General features: G+C 37.6%; 1 protein-coding gene across 6 annotated transcripts in view; it reads left to right on the top strand.

Annotated features, from left to right (window-relative positions):
* L3MBTL3 (L3MBTL histone methyl-lysine binding protein 3) overlaps positions 1–17,796 on the top strand; it is a 78,634-nt gene that overhangs the window by 35,647 nt on the left and 25,191 nt on the right. For all 6 annotated transcript variants that reach the window (XM_036404552.2, XM_036404551.2, XM_036404554.2 and 3 more), the window contains exons 10-15: positions 1,886–1,977; positions 2,514–2,665; positions 11,350–11,426; positions 12,860–12,945; positions 15,056–15,166; positions 16,380–16,494. In XM_036404552.2, the coding sequence (XP_036260445.1) occupies positions 1,886–1,977; positions 2,514–2,665; positions 11,350–11,426; positions 12,860–12,945; positions 15,056–15,166; positions 16,380–16,494 (633 nt within the window). The remainder of the gene's footprint in view (positions 1–1,885; positions 1,978–2,513; positions 2,666–11,349; positions 11,427–12,859; positions 12,946–15,055; positions 15,167–16,379; positions 16,495–17,796) is intronic.

The following is a 17,796-nucleotide window of genomic DNA, read 5'->3' as shown; positions in this document are numbered from 1 at the left end:
TGGTGCTCTGACCTGGGCGGGCAGGAGGTGGGGAGTAAGGGACATGAGACAGGAAGAATATTATTTGCATGTTTTCTGAAATGTATTTCTATCCATGTTTATTAAAATGGAAAGGATGGGTAACTCTTAGTGCTGCTGGGCAGGACAGGTCTTGTGATGGGATGTCTCCCATCCCCACAGCAGCACAGGCAATAGGCAGCTGTTGCTGGGCTTCCAGCAGATATAGGAGAGGTAAGAGGCAAAATCAAACTAGATTTCACAGAAATTAAAAAAGATGGTGGTCAGGACACCATTCATTTTGTGTAGAAGAGGGCACTTTTTTATCTCACACAGGCAAAATCTGCAGCAAGAGAATGGATGCACATGTATATATATGCATGTAAACATTGCATTGACTGGGGAACATTCCTACAACTGATCTATATCTGCAGTGAATAAATCAAATTGACCTTTGGTCTTGTTATGAGAGATGAGTTAGGAGCTTAAGATCTCCCTTTCTCATTTGGTGACAGGAAGACCCATGCTGCCCAGAAACAGTTTCACAGCCTACTAAAACAAATTTTTTTTCCATGGGCTTTGTCCTAGTCCCAGTAACTGATCCCTTCACTCATGTAGTAGGTGGGAGTTTTTTATTGTCTGCTGTGAGCTTGGACTTAGGTTTGAATACTCTCTAGAATTACAAAGCAAAAATGAAAAGCCTAAGTACTGTATTGCTTTAAAAATGGTTTCAAATGATACAGCATTTGAAATATAATATACATACATTCGAAATATAATATGCATACAACGTAAAAATGGTTTCAAAGCTTGACACACAGCTGCAGTGTATCAAGACAACAGACAATTGGAGGATAAGAAAAGTATTTTTGTTTGGACTTGTAGGTTAATTTATGCTGAGTACTATTTAAAGTGAGAAAGCTCTATGCAGAGAAGGTGAAGGTTTTCAATTTGCGGTTCCTGGGATAATATGAGAGTATGAGAAGGTTATAATATGAGAAGATTAAACAAAGCAATTGTCTCTGGCGTATTTGAGTAATACTTCAAGTAGTTAAGAGGTGACACATTTCAGTAAAGGCAGTCACTCACTGAAATTTGTTGTGGTTTTGGTCTTACTTTACTGGGTTGTAACATATTGACTAAAAGAGATGTTTCTGCAACTGTTACATAACAGAAAAATGAAGGAGGAAATCTATTTGCTTCCAACTCCTAGCATTGTTTTTTAGATTAGAACTACAAATGGTATTTTGAAGATTATTTTATGCAGTTCAATATATTATGAATTATTTGTAATTTTTCCCCCTAAATATTAACAGAAAAACAGATTTCTTTTCAGGTGTTGTATACACAGAATAAAAAATGTATAATGTCCATGTGGGGGACAGTTTACACTGTAAATTGAAAAGGGGTCCTGAGGCATTGGTGGTGTAATTAACTGGTTTGATGTAACCTAGGGGGGTTGTTTTAAAGCTAGTAGTGATGATGCTGTGTTAGTGGTAGCCTGATGATGTAATATGGTGAAGTCTGGAGGAGAAGGGATATTTTTTTTCTTGGACTGACAGGCATAGTGGGAAGAACTTCAGGATCTGTAGGTCTTTTACTGATTCTGAAGTAAAAGCAACAGACTGAAAAGCAGCTGGAGAACACTTGTTAGCTCTGTGTGTGTGTCAGTGAGACCAGCAAAGGGAAGTGAGGTGGTACCTGTGAGGCAGACAGGTGGTGGTGAGATGAGGTTTTCTTTGGGAGAGACAAAGAGATGACTTTTAGGCTGTGCTTCTTGGAGATGTCTGTTCAAAGGGAAGAAGATAAAACTATAATATTTGTCTCTTACTGATACGTGTGTCTCATGCCCATAATTTCTTGCCCTTCTTTTACAACCCTCATTTAGGATATAAGGAAGAAGAATTCAGCTGGCCCTCCTACTTAAAGGCATGCAGGGCTCAAGCTGCTCCTAAATCACTGTTTGAAAACCAGAATGCAGTAAGTACTCACTTGTTACTAATGGTGTAGTTGTGAGCATGCTTGTGTGTGGTAGAGACTCATAGCACATTTCAGTGATGGCAGACTTGAGTCTGACATTTAAAACAAAAGTGTTTACAGCAAAATGAATAACATTCTAACATCCTCCATTGCACAGCTAACCTCTGCAGTTCCAGTTCATTACTCTTCTACTGATCTGTTTAAACTTCTGATGCATTCTTAAATTAAAGATTTGTTATTTGTACTGTATCTTGCACCATAATCTTGTGGAACAAGAATGGTCTTTCAGGGAGACTGTCTAAGACAGATAAAACTAACACATTTCATTTTAACAGCATATTTCGGACTTTTTTCTTTCATTAACCAGAAGTCTTTGTGTTTGAGCATCTCTCATGTCAGCTAATTAGGCCACTGCCACTCTGTTGGGACAGTTAATTGGGAAATTTGGAACTGGCATGAATATATTGATTGTGGACAATGGGGAGATTTCTGGATTTATAGTATTTATCTTCAGTTAAATGTCTTCCTCTATGTAGACAGTGATTCCATCGGGATTTCGAGTGGGGATGAAGCTGGAAGCTGTAGACAAGAAGAACCCGACTTTCATTTGTGTTGCCACGGTAACAGACATGGTGGACAATCGTTTTCTGGTTCATTTTGACAACTGGGATGAGAGTTATGACTACTGGTATGATGTTTTTGTTTTGTATCCTAGTGAGATGTATCAGAAATGTGTTCGCTTTAAGTGCTGTTTTCTGTGATACTTTCCAGACTGGTGAAACAGTCACCATACCAACTTTTGCTGGATTTATAAGTATGGCCACCAAAGAAGGTCTCAGTGGCAGATGGGAGGAATTAATTTTCCCATGTCAAGTTGCACTTAAAAAATGCCAAGGTTGTGCTGAATGAGTGTTTGTGTGTGCTGCTGCATCTGGAGTTGTGGATTGGTTTCAATTACATATTATTTCTGAGGTTGACCTCTTCAATGGAGAATATATACCATGATAATGAGACTAAGTGTACTTGGAGTTAGTTTTACTTACAATTGTAAATGTGAATTGTAAATTGAAAGGGCTGCATGTGTTCATACGGTCTTGATCCATTTATGTTGAAACCAAAATGTAGTCATGTTCTATAAAGCATCAGGATAGTGGCAAAATCTGGTTTTAGTCCTCTGTGTTCTATATTCCAGTGGAAACTGAGATTCTGCTATTCTGACCTGTGTTAGAGGTGACCTTTCTGCATGTTTTATGGTCGAGGGGCTGTGTGTATCTATAGGAAAGTCAGTGGATGGAGCAGGATGTACTAGGAGTGTAAAGACAGTGAAGGAGATTTAGGCTGTTACAATGCAGGTTTGTATTTGCATTTGGATCTTCATTTGACAGATCATTTGAAGCAATGTCATTTACCTTACAGTCTTTGGAGAGTAAGTTACTGCAGAACAGGTAGAGAGCATTGTTGTGGATTCCCTTCATGGCCAGGGTTCAGCAGTGGCAACTTAATTGTGTAGCTGAGCCTATAAAATAAATGAAGAAAAATTTCTTCATCTGTATTTGATGACTACTTTGGCACTATGTCAGTGAGAATGGCCACAAAATTATTATTTCAAGGGATGGACTCACAAAGATTAGAAGTTACTTTTATAGTTTTGTGACAATGTGACAAATAAACTGAAGTAGAACTGAATTACTGAAGCAGTAGTGAACAGTCAGTAAAGTCAAGAACTGAATATCAAGATAATAGACTATATGAGTCAAAGACCAGAAAGATTAGCAATTATTCCACAAAGTAACACAAACCATACATTTTCTCTACAAAGCATCAGGAAACTGGGGACTTGGGAAACTTAGTGTGGATATCTTAACATTTGACTGTTAACTAATAATAGCTATGACATTAATTAAGAATTAAAAAGGCAGTTAAGCAAAGCTTTTAGGGAAAACACAGTGCAATATATCCCATAGTTTGTTCGGAGGTAGTATAGGTATCTTTCTAAAATACTGCAATCTGTATAGCAGGCATATACTGAATTTCAGACTTGTTAATATTCCAATGTCAACAGGAACTTTGTCCACCAGTCTTTTCAGAGGAGGGCGAAGTACTTTTCAAGTACATAACCAAGCTTTACATTTATAGTATTAGTTATAGTATCCTGAAGTGGTTTTTCTGAATTTTAAATGTAGAATACATGACATAAAACCCTCCTAAAGGATGAAAAAGTTGACGTGGAAAGCTTATGTGTTTTTCTATAGGTTTTCAGAAATCACTGGAGCTGTGTTCACACTGAGGTCAAGCTTAAGTTTTGTTCTTTTGGTGAAATTGTGAAATACCTTTCTGGAAGCAGCAAGATGCTCCTGGAAGTACTGTACATGGAAATCAAATTCTCAGTGATGTAGTCTACCTCTCAGCATTGCATTGAGAATAGTGAGTAGAGAAGAAAGAAAGAAAGAAAGAAAATGAGAGAAAAGAGCGGCAAATGAAAATAGCAGTGGAGTGTCTGACCAAAAGAGAGCATGAAAATGTAACCTGAATGCATCCCACTCATATTTTTAATTTTAGATATCAGGTTTGTAAGGGCCTTAAAATATCTTAGGTGCATACATTTCATGTCTACCAACTGCTGTCTCTAACTAAAAACAAAAAGGTTTTTAGAGATTACCCAGAACTGAACCTCACAGTTTCCTTGTGCCTGCATGTAAGTTTCAAACTCAGAATAATAATGAAGGTGAAATTACTTATTTTGTGTATGTTGGTTATTTTCAAACAAATGCATCTTTTCTCTGTGTACTTTTTGTGTTTTGTTTGGAGTAGGCTGAACTTTCTCACTGAGGTTAAAAAAAACCTTTCCTATTTTTGTATACCTAAAAGAGAGTTGACTGATATTGTGACTTCAGGCAACAGAAACCCATTACGATTGCCTAAGGGTTTTTAGGCTCCAGGCTTTCAGCCTGAAGATGCTCTTCCTTACTTTCTTTCTGAGCATTAGAAAATACATTTTTGGTTGAAAGTAAGTATCCTGGCTAGAATTAGTCATTACAACAGCTCTTTAATGCATGGTCTTGCTACTTTCAGTGTATTATAAATCCTATTAAATTTTCCTTTGATAGTGGCTTTTAGATGGAACAAAAGTGAACAAAATTGTCAAATTCAAGATTTTACTTAGTGAAGGAGAAGTTTGACCTATACAACATAAGCCTCCAGGTCCTTTCCATCTATTCCATCTCTTTTGATGAAACATAATACTGCTTTGAAAGCTGAAGGCATTCTTGTTCAGTGGAAATTCTCAATTTTCTTACCATCGTCTGAACCTGGAAATGGAACTGGGAATCTTTTGGTATGTGAGAACTATGAAATAACTACAGGTCCATCCTATATTCCTCTGTTTTGCTTACACACAGATTGATGTTGCCTCATCTTCTGAATTTTTTTGTGACCAATGGAAACACAGCCAGAGCCTGTGAAAGAGGTGAAGCTGTGCCAGCTTGTTGCTGTTTGCCCACAGGAGAAGTGGTGCAATGGCTGTGCTGCACATACTGCATCCCAGGCTCTGGGTACCCTCATTCATCCTTGGCTTGGTCTGAACTTCCCCTGCAGAGAAGTCTGTACAGGCAGATTTCGGGATCAGCTTACCAGGAGTGTGTTAAAATACAGTGGCCTGTGTGCCACTCACTGCTCTGTTCCTGTCTGACTTGCATAGGAAAATGATTTCTGAAGCCTGCTGTGAAAATAAAATAGCTTTTGATTTTTGGAACCATTTTTTGATCTGTATGACTTTTGGAACAGACTGGACTTCGTCATGAGACTAAGACCCCAGCCCTGTTGTCCATCAGTATTTACTACTTTCCTAGCAGCCAAGTCCTTAAAAGCTGCTCTCTGCTTGTTTCATTTTTGAGATAATTAATTTTGCTCCACTCTCTCCTTGAAAGGAACTGTCTTTTTGGAGGGGTAGTATTACATCGAAAAGAATCTTAAAGTAAAACAATCTTAAAGAAGCATGAGTCACAGTGCATGCGTTTAACTGTTTAGATGGATAATGAGCCATTATCTGACCCTAAGTTTCCTGTGAATCACTGTGCAGCTTTCTTATCAGACTTTAAATAGAAAATACGATAATGTTTTATGGGAGTGCTATACCACCTCTGGATGCATGCCATAACCTCCTGGATTACATTTTGAGAAGCCCTGATATAAAATTGTACCAGCTTTATACTTGTCAATGATGAAGTATTCTCAATTATGCACTAGATGGGGCTGCAGGATAGTTTTTATGTTTTTATTTCTTTTTTTTTCTCTGTTGGATGACTGACATGTCACAAAAAAGAACTTGTATAAGTAGCATTCTTGAGAGCACATTATTATTTATGGGTGTATGGGGCATGTGTGTATGAATGGTTTTTGACAGATAACATTTTCATTACAGACTGTACCTACACTTACTAAAGTGAATATCAAAATATTAAAAGGTTTGTTTCTCAAAAGGGAAAATCAGAAATCATTTCAAAATAGAAAATTATTATAACGCATACACTTATTGTAAAGGCAGTGCTGACCATTTAATTAAAAAATCTGTCCAGATGTGGAGACCTATTTAAGAAAATATTTTGCTGAAATAATTGAGTACTAACTTTTTCAGCAGCAAGCATTATCATCCATCTCTCTTGATCTAGTTGGGATGAGCTGTATATGTGAAACAGATTTTTGGGAAAAATTAGCAGGACAGGTGAAAGTGATCAGTAGAAGAATATTAAGTTGTCTTCCATGTGTGTCTCCCCCACTGGGATGTGCCCTCCTGCCGTGAGTTAAGGACTGCTGAACCTTACATGTGCTCTTTTCAGGCAAAGTGGTGCACACACCAGGGAATCATGTTGTCAGCTGCTCTCGGTTTTCCTTATTGCAGAACTATTTCCTGGCCATTTACATCATGTAGCTCTTCCCTGCTTTGATGTTTGTTTCTGTAGTTAGGATGTCCACAACTCAGGAGGCTGTCATTTGTTCTGTCCCTCTGTGTGGCTCTCTTACAGGTTCAGCTGGTGCACTCTGCTGCTTTTGGCTCCACTTCAGCTCTCTGGATTAGCTTCAGTTTCCAGTATGGATATTAGATTTCTTTTTCTGACTGCATGTTCTCACACAACAGAAAGAATGGTTCACAAGTGACATGAATTGTGTGGACATTGTAATCTTGTTTTATTAGTCAAGCGTGCATTTGTCACATCTGTACTGCTCAGCAGAAGGTGGTGTTGGTGCTCTGCTGTGGTCCAGGGGTAGGTAGGTTTGGAGGTGCACAATCCTTCAGCTGTTGCTAGTGTTGGTAACCTTTTTTGGCCTAGTAAGCATCCTCACAATTCGTGGATCATAGTGTTTTATGAAGCATGTGAGCTGGATGATCTGCCTTCTGTTTTGGAACAAAGGAAATAGAAAGCTGTGGGATGTGGCAAATTGATTGTGAAAGGTCAACATAGCCTTTAACATTCCAGTTGACAACTCTTAAGGCTTAGTCTATTGTTCTTCCAAACTAGATACATGTCCATTAAATAACACACATTAAAGCATAATAGTTTTACTTTAAATTGTGCGTGACTTTTACTGATCTCTACTTTCTATTGTTAAATTAACTGTTAGAAGCTAAAAGGCTGTGTGAAATCAGTAGGTGAAGATGGACTGTGTGATCTGATTTTGCTGGAACAGGGATCTTTCTTTTTCCTGAGTCCACTGCAGTTGCAGAAGTTGCTCATAGGCTTATCTGTAATGACTGGGTTTTTCTCTAAAGCAAATTAAAGTCTGTAGATGTTTCATAGTGCTATTTTGCAATGCTATTGAATCACAGGTTGCTTTGTGTTCCATGCTCGCTGTAATGTCAGAGCATCTTCCAGGAATGCATCTTTCATTGCAGCATTCCTTGGTCATTTGCTTCTTCTTGAATCTTCAAGGCAGAAAGTGTGTGCAGTGGCATTCACTTTTCAGAGTTTTATTAAAATGTATGTTCAGACTATACTTGAGAAATCAAACCAAACCAAATGCATTTAGGAGGTTTGTCCTGATAAGTGCTTTTACACATCTGCTTGATTATTTAAGTATAATACTGATAATACCATAGTGATCCTGAGCATGGGACTGGTTCCCAAATTTAACTTGGGAGAGTTTTGAAAATCATTTGTGAACTTCAAAACATTTTAGGAAGTAAGAGAATATGTTTTTTCAGTGCAGAAGTATATCTCATATATGTAAAACTCCCAGTGTAAGAGGGATCAAAGAGAGGAGTGCCGGCCCATGTTCAGGTTAGCTTCTCTTCAGAGTTACTGTAAAGAGAAAGGAAGAGGCCAGAGGAAGTGTGAATGACTCACTGGTTTTTTTCTTATTTTTTGGAGGCAAAACATTTCTAGGTGCTGAGTTTTAACAGTGCTAAATTATCACAAAAGGACTCTTGCTTCCTTTGCTTCCTTTTAATGATGGCAATTTCAGCAATTTAGAGAGTGCCTGGTGTGATATTTTAAATATTAAATACATACAATGTAGCTTTATATATTGTAGAAGGACAAAAAGTTGGTATTCATGAACTGAGTTAAAATCCTTGGCTATTGTCAGAGCCATTACAGAGTCTATCTAGGGTAGGTTTTATCTGCTTGAAATTATCTGATTGGCATCATTACAAAGAAATACTAGCAGAATTGTTTCATATATATATATATAGCTACAAGATAATGATGTTATGTTGGCCAGTATTTTTCATCATTAGTGCTTCACTCTGTTTAGGTAGAAGGCTGGAGGAGTGCTTGTTGTGAGACCATGTTCTGGAGCAGCCAGGCTGCCATTTCTATTGTTGAAGTTTATCCATACCAAATTTTAGACACCATGTAAAATAGTTCCCAGATTAAAAAAAAAAAAAAAAAACAATTACTCCATGTATTTCAATTATGGTGTTCTCCTTCATTTTTCTTTAACGTAGGGAAGATTCAAAACTGCAATATGGTATAGCCCAGGGTCCAGTCTACAATCTTTTCTGTGCTGTGTTTCCTTTTGCAATCCCTAAAGTATGTTTGTGTCCCAGATCTGCAGACCTGGTGTTTTGGATCTTAAGACTGAAGAGTGCCTGCATAATTCACCTTTAGTTTCTTCTTCTCTCATGCACAGTTCACTGCACCCTTTTAGGTATTGCACATTATCAGCATGTGATATGTTAGAAGTATATTAATTAGGGGAACCTAATTAATTTGAACTTCCAGCATGCTAATACTTTCTGGGTAGATACAGATAACAATTATTTTATAACACTCAGAGAGAGCAGCCCCACACTGTTTGGTATTTTGCATCAGTAACTCAGGTTGAGGTAAAGTGGCAAGAATACCTGTTATTCTCCAGCCTAATGATGGAGACATTGACTTCAGAGAGGGATTAAATAGAAACTAGATCATGAGTGGTTTGGTGTTTTGCTCAGTGATTATTATATGAAGTATATGTCTTCATGCATGGTTGCTCTCTGTCTTCTTGTCTCATTAAGTATTTAGAAGTGCTTGGAAAACACAGGAGGGAGACACAGTGTTTGAGCCTAGACTATTGCTTGGCTGCTTAAGGTTGCTTTCTTGATCTCTCGCTGGGGAACTGGGAATGAAGGCCTTAGCTACTTCACCTTACTCAGGCTTCAATTTTTGGCTTTGCTGGGTCCTTGCAGGGAGTGGGACACTGAGCTCGTGGCCACTGGAGAGGTGGAAATGCTGGTGGGGCTCTCCAGAAGAGAGGGGGGGGGCATAGCTGGAAATATTTAATGTCAGCTACTGAAACACCTTTAGGGACAGGAAATAGTGGAGGAGAGAGGTTGTGCACTGTGGTACTGAGTTTATTTAACTAAAGAAGAAATTAGGTGAGGCAGGATCCTAAGAGAAGTGAGGTCCTTAAGGGCAGATCTACATGGTTACAATATAGGAGTTTTTAACTAAACAGAGGCAAACTGTGTGTTTGCACAGTGTAGTGCAGTGCCATGCAGAGTGATGCTGGCCTTTTGTGTCAGCAGCATGTTTCTTAGTCATCCTGGCTACATAAATACAATACATTTCATTAAAAAAACACTGTCAATTGTTCGGCCAACTCAAAAACCATCAGTAAGTACCAATGCACACGTAGGGATGGTGCATATTTCACAGCAGAGACTGACAGTTTTTTACTTTTCCTGTAGATCAGGCTTACTTTTTGCCTTTACCAATAATATGAGTACTAATATAATGTTTGGTATATACATTATATATTATATACACTGTGTTTTATTGTCAAAATGTGTTATGTTATGAAATAATTTCCTAAAATGTAATAAGGATATATAGTTCTATATATAATAATTTAATATTACAGAAGGCTTAAACAGGTTTTCTCTTGTCTGCTTTTAGATCAGTTTCTTTACAGTGTGTGTCTCTTGTTTGTTTTTGTAAGACTTGATAGGCAGCACTCACTTCTGATTTCCTCTGTGCACAGTGTAACTGACCCAGTGAGCACAGTGAGAGCGGTCTCTCACTGCTTGAGACACGTGCCAGCACATGTAGCTCACCCTGCCTCTGCTAGTCTTCTGTGGCTCTTTTGGCATGCCACAGGCAACTGCAGTAGTGCAAAATAGGATGCACTTTACAGAAAATATGGGAAGTTGTTAACTCTGAGTAAAAGAGTTTGATCTGTTTCTTAAGAGCAGTTTGCAGTCTTGGATCACTAATTCTTTTGTGTAGTTTGGGGCCTCAAATGCTTGTTTTGTTGGTTTTGGGGGTTTTTTTGGTTTTGGTTTGGGATTTTGGTTGGTTTATTTTCAGTTTTTCTCAGACTTACTTTGCTTATGTGCTGCTGGGTTACAGTAACATGTTTATAGCTCCATTTAAGCCACTCATAATCCACTTTTGAATTTTTCTTACTATTGGCAGTGTGTTGAAGTTATATGTGATTTCCTCCTCTGCCTCCAGGTGCAACGTTGGACCATTAATCAAGATCTTTAAGTTTCTGATTTCAACAAGATCTTTAAGTTTCTGATTTCAAATTTTGGTCTTGGCATTGCAAGACTCCATCCGTCTTTGATGGGATTATGGTGTTCTTGCAACTAGCCAACATGATTCTACCAAGAATGTCTGCTTGTGAACAGCATCACAGATTCTCAAGAGATCTACCACTAATTTAGATTTTCTTGATATTCCAACAAAATTGCAAATAAAGCCTTATGCTTATATAGGTGGTAACAAGTCTGTGTTAGATGTGTTTGTGTCTTCAGGTTATGTTTGCAGTTTAAGTTGAAGGTGTTGTGGGTTGTTTGGAATTTATGTCTTTCTTGTAGGTCTTGGTTTGTAAGCATAACAGGATGTCTGAAGAGCTGCTTTTTCAGGCCCTTTTTTTCTCCCCTTCCTCCAGGTGTGAGGCAGCTAGCCCACATATTCATCCTGTTGGATGGTGTAAAGAACATAAAAGAACTCTCATCACTCCACCAGGTTTGTATATTGTTACATGTCTGAAAGATTTAAGGTGGCTATCGTCAGCTAGCATCTTTAAAATTTACAAATTTACATAACTAAAATTTACAATTTACCTCTCCTGAATTTTTTTCTTTCTGTAATCAGGAAATTATATTTGCAGAGCCATAAATTTTTTTAACAAGACTTAATATATTGAAAGCAGAAGTATAATAGATGTTTGGCATTAAGTATGCAAGTATATACTGATTTAATAAAGAGACATCTACTCAAAAGATATCCCTTGAAATCTGAACAAGTTTGTCATTTTGGCTGATTGGCTGACAAGTACTGTAAGACTCACGTTCTGAAAATGCTGATAAAGCAAATTCCACTTGCATGAAACCATTGCATAAGAGAAACATCTTCATGTGAACTAAGTGTGCAAGGTAATGGATTGATGAGAAAATTGTCTTAACGTGATCAAGGAATCAAACTTGTAAGGGGTCTTTGAAATGAAGGAAAATGCTATGAGAGAGATGATAAAGAAGGAAGGAAGTGTATTCATTAGTGTGAAACCTGAAATGTTTTTCAGGACTGTTGTGTATGGCTGGATCACCTAAATGCCCTGTTGCAGAAAATGGCATCTGGGGTTTGAGAACATGGAAAGTTTTAATTGGTTAAAACCGACTTCGACAAAAATTCTAATCGCCAGCACTCTTGAAAAGTCATAAGCAGTCTGTCTGCCAGGAGGTTAATTGCAGCCTATTATTCAGTGAATCCCTTGTAAAACAAATTAGAATTGGTTTTGTTCTCTTCTAGCTTATGAATACTAATATTTAAACATCAAGTTTAAGTTCTGGTGCAGAGTAAAGTTGAAGGACAGGCACGGCCTTTTCTTTAACAGCCAAGCAGTCTTTGTGTTTCTTCCCTAGAATGTTTATAAATTTGACATTTTCTAAGAAAGGCAAAATCTTCTTTGATGATGTCTGTAGATTATTCATAATGTCCAGGGTATTTTGTTAGAAACTTAGTAAAAAATTGTTTGCTAAAAGACTAACAAGTAGTCAGGTGTGCTCAACTGTGGTACAAAGCTATCACTGATTACATTGTTCACCAGTGAATGATTGTTCACCTGTTCATTACTTGAATTAATTTCCTCAGTTAAGTGGACAGATTTTGCCATTCCACATTATTTATATTGCGAAGGGAATCACAGAATATTCTCATATCCAGAGCAATCATGTACAATAGGTACTCAGTAGTGTGTATGAGAGGATTGTTGACTCTTTTAACCTGTATGGTGAATTTGTCAGAGACAATTTAGAAGAGCCTTTCTTGCAATGATTTTATAAGTCCAGTGTATAAATCAAAACAGTATTATAAAAGTGCTAGGCACTCTGTAAATTAGACATTAACTTCATTTTTTTGCACTGCTGTGTTTAATTTTGCTCATGTTTCTTCTGTGCCAGATTATCCACATGCTAAGCATTTTTCTTGGGAGAAGTATTTGGAAGAAACCAGTTCCTTACCTGCACCTGCAAGGGCTTTTAAAGTGGTGAGAAAATGCTTAAATTTCTTTCATTCTTTTAAGTTCACATAATTAATTTGTTTAATACATATATGGTGTTCTTATGTTTCCAAATGGATCCAATTAATTAGTTGCAAAGAGGTGTTTTATTTTTATGCAAGTTTGCAGTTCACTGTTAAAAATCAGATTATTATAAATAACTATTAATGCATTATTTTAATTATTACAAATGGGATTAAATGCTACAAATGTATTACTAATGAGTGTAATTTGCTATGGAAAATTACTGCCTACTTATTACAAATAATGAGATAGCTACTGAGTCATGATAACGTATTTTGAAGATTTGTATTTCTGTACATTTTAGATGGTGCCATAGATACAGTGTAAAAATGAATGTAAAAGGTTAGTCTGCTTGTCCATCTAGTCCATTGTCTTGGGCTTGTTTTCAGTGCCCTTTAACAGAATTTTTCTTCTGCAAATGTGCAGCTAGGACATGTGGGCAGCACCCACAGGCAGCTCCCCAGCTTAGCTATGGTGTTTGTGGGCAACATCCTTTTCTTTTATCTTTGTTCTTGCTAGTTTCTTTCAGTGATCCACCTTTTTGAGTTCTTAAGATTTCAGTGATGGTCAGTACTGCCAGAAAGGAATCACACAATGGCTTGTGCTGGAAGGGACCATAAACATCATCTGGTTCCAATCCCCCTGCCATGGACAGGGACACCTTTCACTAGACCAGGTTGCTCAGAGCTCCATTTAGCCTGGCCTGGAGCACTTCAAGGGGTTGGACATCCACATTTCTGGGCAACCTGTTTCAAGTGCCCCATCATCCTCACAGTAAAATATTATTTCCTAGTATCTAATCCAAACCTACTCTTTTGTAGTTTGAAATCATTTCCCCGTGTCCTGTCACTACATGCCCTTGTAAAAAGGCCCCTCTCTGTCTTTCTACTACTGGAAGGCTACAATGAGATCAGCCCTAAGCCATCCCTTTTCCAGGCTGAACAAACCCAATTCTCTCAGGCTTTCCTCACAGGAGAGGGGCTCCATCCCTCTGTTCATCTTGGATTGCTGTTGGCAGCCAGCATTGCGTGGCCAGTAGCTCCCAGCCCTTGTCTCACAGCACCCCAAAGCACGTTTGCCTCAGCTTCTCATATTAGGGACACTAATTCTCAACTTTGCTAAGAGCTGGATTAACAAAAGGCAAAATGTGGTGTTTATAGCAGTTCCTGGGGTCAGTAGATTAGCAGAGGTTATTCATGACCTGCAGTTTATCGCCCCAAGGTGTGTCTGTCTTGGTAGTATTTCTCAATCTTACATTCTCAGCCAAATACCCCTAGCAAGGATTAGGAAGTTATTTGTTTATATCTGAGACAGTAACAGTGTTTTGTGTTGTATTATGGGGGAAAATTGAGTTCTTAAGCTGCAGCTGAAGGAAAAACACCAGTACTCTACAAAGTCCTAGAGTGACCGATACATTGTTTTCATAAAAATGAGAATAAACCTGGTAACTAGTCTTGTGAATATGTTCCTTTAAAATGGAAATAATTTTGCTTTAGTTTTCATAACTACAGATGACAAATACAAAATCTGATACTCCTACCAAAGAAACTAATTTTATCAAAATAGTATTACAAACCCAGGCATTTGGTCCTGTTTTTTTACTGTTATGCTGTGAATTAGTTATGTTTTCAGGAAGAGACTGGAAAAGGGTTTGATTCATGAAACAAAAATACATATCAGAAAACACAAATATTTCCTGTAGACAATTTCATAGACATTTCAGGCAGCTGGTATGTAATGCCTTATTAAATATTGTAATGAAACTGTTGGCTAAAACCTCCAGGAAAACTTTTCTAGAGAATTTAGGGAAAAAAAACTGATTCAAACCAAGATATCCATTTACATCCTTGGATGGCTTGAATCCCTTCCGCTCCAGGAGAACCTGGAATCCCCAAGTGTTTCACTATATTGATAAGTCTAGTTTGAATTATGTTTTTATGCTTGAATTTCTAGTAGAGGGAGAGCAGATTTGAAAAAATAAAGGCAGAAAGTTTTTGATGGATTATATATATTTTATAGCTGCATCAGATTTTGAAGTTTTGTTGTTTCATACAGTATTGTTCTTCTTTTCTAGAAACCTTCTCATGGCTTTCAGAAAAATATGAAACTTGAAGTGGTTGACAAGAGAAATCCAGTATTTATCAGAGTAGCAACCATTGTAGATACTGATGACTACAGAATAAAAGTAAGTTCTTCTGTCTTATTGTACTATCCTACTTAAGTAAATGATGAGGACATCATAAAACCAAAATCCTGAGGTTGTAAAATTAATCATGGAAAGAAATAAGTGGTATTGCTCTGTCCTCCTAAGCTTTTGCTCTTGCTTTTCACTAATTGATCTATGCAAAATTCCTTTGGAATAGGTTTTGTTATTTTCTTCTTAGATACTTGTGCTGAGGTGGGTAGCTAGAGAGCAGAATTGAATATACTGGAAAATTGCTTTGGGAATAGTTGGTAGAAGACAATTGTCTATTCTATCAAGAAATGTGATTACTGTGTGAAAAGTGTCAAAGGGCTGCTTTGATATTTGTATTAGGGACCATAAAATATTTGGTCTATGTTAATTGAATCTGTTTCTATAAGTTTCCAAGGGGAAGTGAGAGATATATGGGAGATATGAAAGAGCCCTGATCTTTTGTCCTTTGTCAGTGATTTCTGCAATTCTGAAGTTTCTGTTAATTATGGGCTTTGGATTGGATTAAACTAAGTTAAAGTATTTTTAATGTCTTTTACAGAAGCTATGCGCTTGAATTAATTCTCTTTCATTGTATGAAACCAGTTTCCATGCTGAAGGCCTTAAGTGTTAGCAGGGCTAACATATACCAGATATCCAATTAGAACTGAAGGATGTTTGCAGTTTGTACAGATTTACTAGGCATACCTGTTATTTCAAGTAGGAGATGCAGCTGACATTTCATTTTGAATCATCTGAATTAACTGCTGTTAGGAAGTCATCAGAACTAGTATCTTCACACCTACACATTTCCTACTTCAAGTTGGACATGCAAAATTAAAAAAAAAAGGAAATGGAAAAAAACCCTATCCCAAAATAATAATAACATTCTCCTGTCTAATGTATTAAATGACAGGATTTGTAACTTCTAAGGGAGTAATTTGACTCTGCAGCATCTGTTGAAAGAGCTCTGTGTGTGTCTGTGTGTACATGCATCCACACATGGGTGTGTGAGAGATATGACATATGGTTGTTTATTGTTTACTTTAGTGAGAGTATGCCTGAGTCCAGAATGTAATGTACATGTATTTTCTGTGTAACTTAAAAAGTTCTCTGAAAGTGACTTCTCTACTGGATGTGTCATTTCTAGAGATTACTCAGGTAAACTGATTTTATGGAGAATTTTCCTGATCTAAAATGCACTGTACTCCTTTTTGTATTTTAGGTTCATTTTGATGGCTGGGATAGTATTTATGATTATTGGACTGATGTTGACAGCCCTGATATCCATCCTGCAGGCTGGTGTATGAAAACTGGACACCCTCTTCAGCCCCCACTTAGTAAGGGAAACCACACTCTAATGTAATGATGGTAAAAGGCATGTGTGCTGTGCTATCTTTTGCCCCTGCCAGTGCTATTCAAAGAAGAGAAGCCACTAGGATATGCAAAATAATTGCAAATGTGACATTTAGTGCAAAATCAACAGTCAGTAATTAATCACTTTTTAGTAGATGGTTTTATTGGCCCTTACTGCAATGGAAATACAAGAACCACAGTCAAAACCAGAAGTGATGTAAAAGATCTGTTGTGTAAAATCCTGGCCCTCTCAAAGCCAGCACTGAAACTGCTGTGGCACTCAGTAGGGGTGCAGGGTATCACTCTTAAGATCCTTTGTTCACATCTCTCTTGATGGTTACTATGCTTTTTGGCTCAAAGGAGCCCAGAGTGCACTGAGAAGGCACTGCTTTCAAACGCTGTGGCAAATCCTCAGAAACAACAAACTTCCTTTTCTTCTTCAGCTGAGCAAAGAGGGATTAATGGTGCCCACTTTGAAAATAAATCTAACAGAAGCACGGTACCAGTAACAACACTGGATTTACCAGCTTGTCCTCTCTGGGGATTTTGCTTTACTTGTTGAAGAAGTAGGAGAGGTTTCAGGGATAAGAAACCTTTTGGTGGATATATCCCTGCCTAGTCCACCGTGTTTCTGGATAATGGCAGTGAAATCACTTTAGCCAAACTTTGAACAGATGAGTTTTTAAGTGAGTGCTCTTCTCTGAGATTGGTTTATGTAGTGACTCTGAGGTGTGGTTTGCACAAGTGCTGAGTATTCACAGCTGTTAGAAGGTCAGAAACAGCTGTGCTTGGAAAATAAAAAATGCTGAGCAATGCCAAAGTACTCAGAAAAAAAATTAATGTAAAATGACTGAGATAAGTCACGTTATGTAAAATAACTGAGATAAGTGTGAATGTGTTACCTGAAAATCACAATACCTCAAGTCAATGAATGCCAAGAAGAAATTACTCCTATCCAGGGTGTGATCAGAGTATATTCATTAGTTTTCTGAGCACTCCAGCAGTACAGTGATGATTGCCTGTTAGGAAGTTAATCATTCTGCCTTCAGAATCTGAATAGAGTGCCATAAGTGCCAAAGCACAAAGTGAATAATGAGGAGAAGGCAGAATGCTGCATATCTGCTTCTTAATCTGAGATATGCTGTCCTGTGTGCTGGATGAGCAGCCCAGTGGGAAAAGTAGGCTGTGGCCACATATATAAAAATTGTATCATAAGGCAGAAGAGCTGAATAAGGTTACAACATTTCTATTATGTAAGATTGATATATAAATAAAAAACTTAACCT

Source organism: Molothrus ater, chromosome 3 (assembly GCF_012460135.2).
Source record: "Molothrus ater isolate BHLD 08-10-18 breed brown headed cowbird chromosome 3, BPBGC_Mater_1.1, whole genome shotgun sequence".
Classification (NCBI taxonomy): Eukaryota; Metazoa; Chordata; class Aves; order Passeriformes; family Icteridae; genus Molothrus; species Molothrus ater.
The sequence above is the reverse complement of the archived record's forward strand: the minus strand, read 5'-3'. Positions and strand labels throughout refer to the sequence as shown.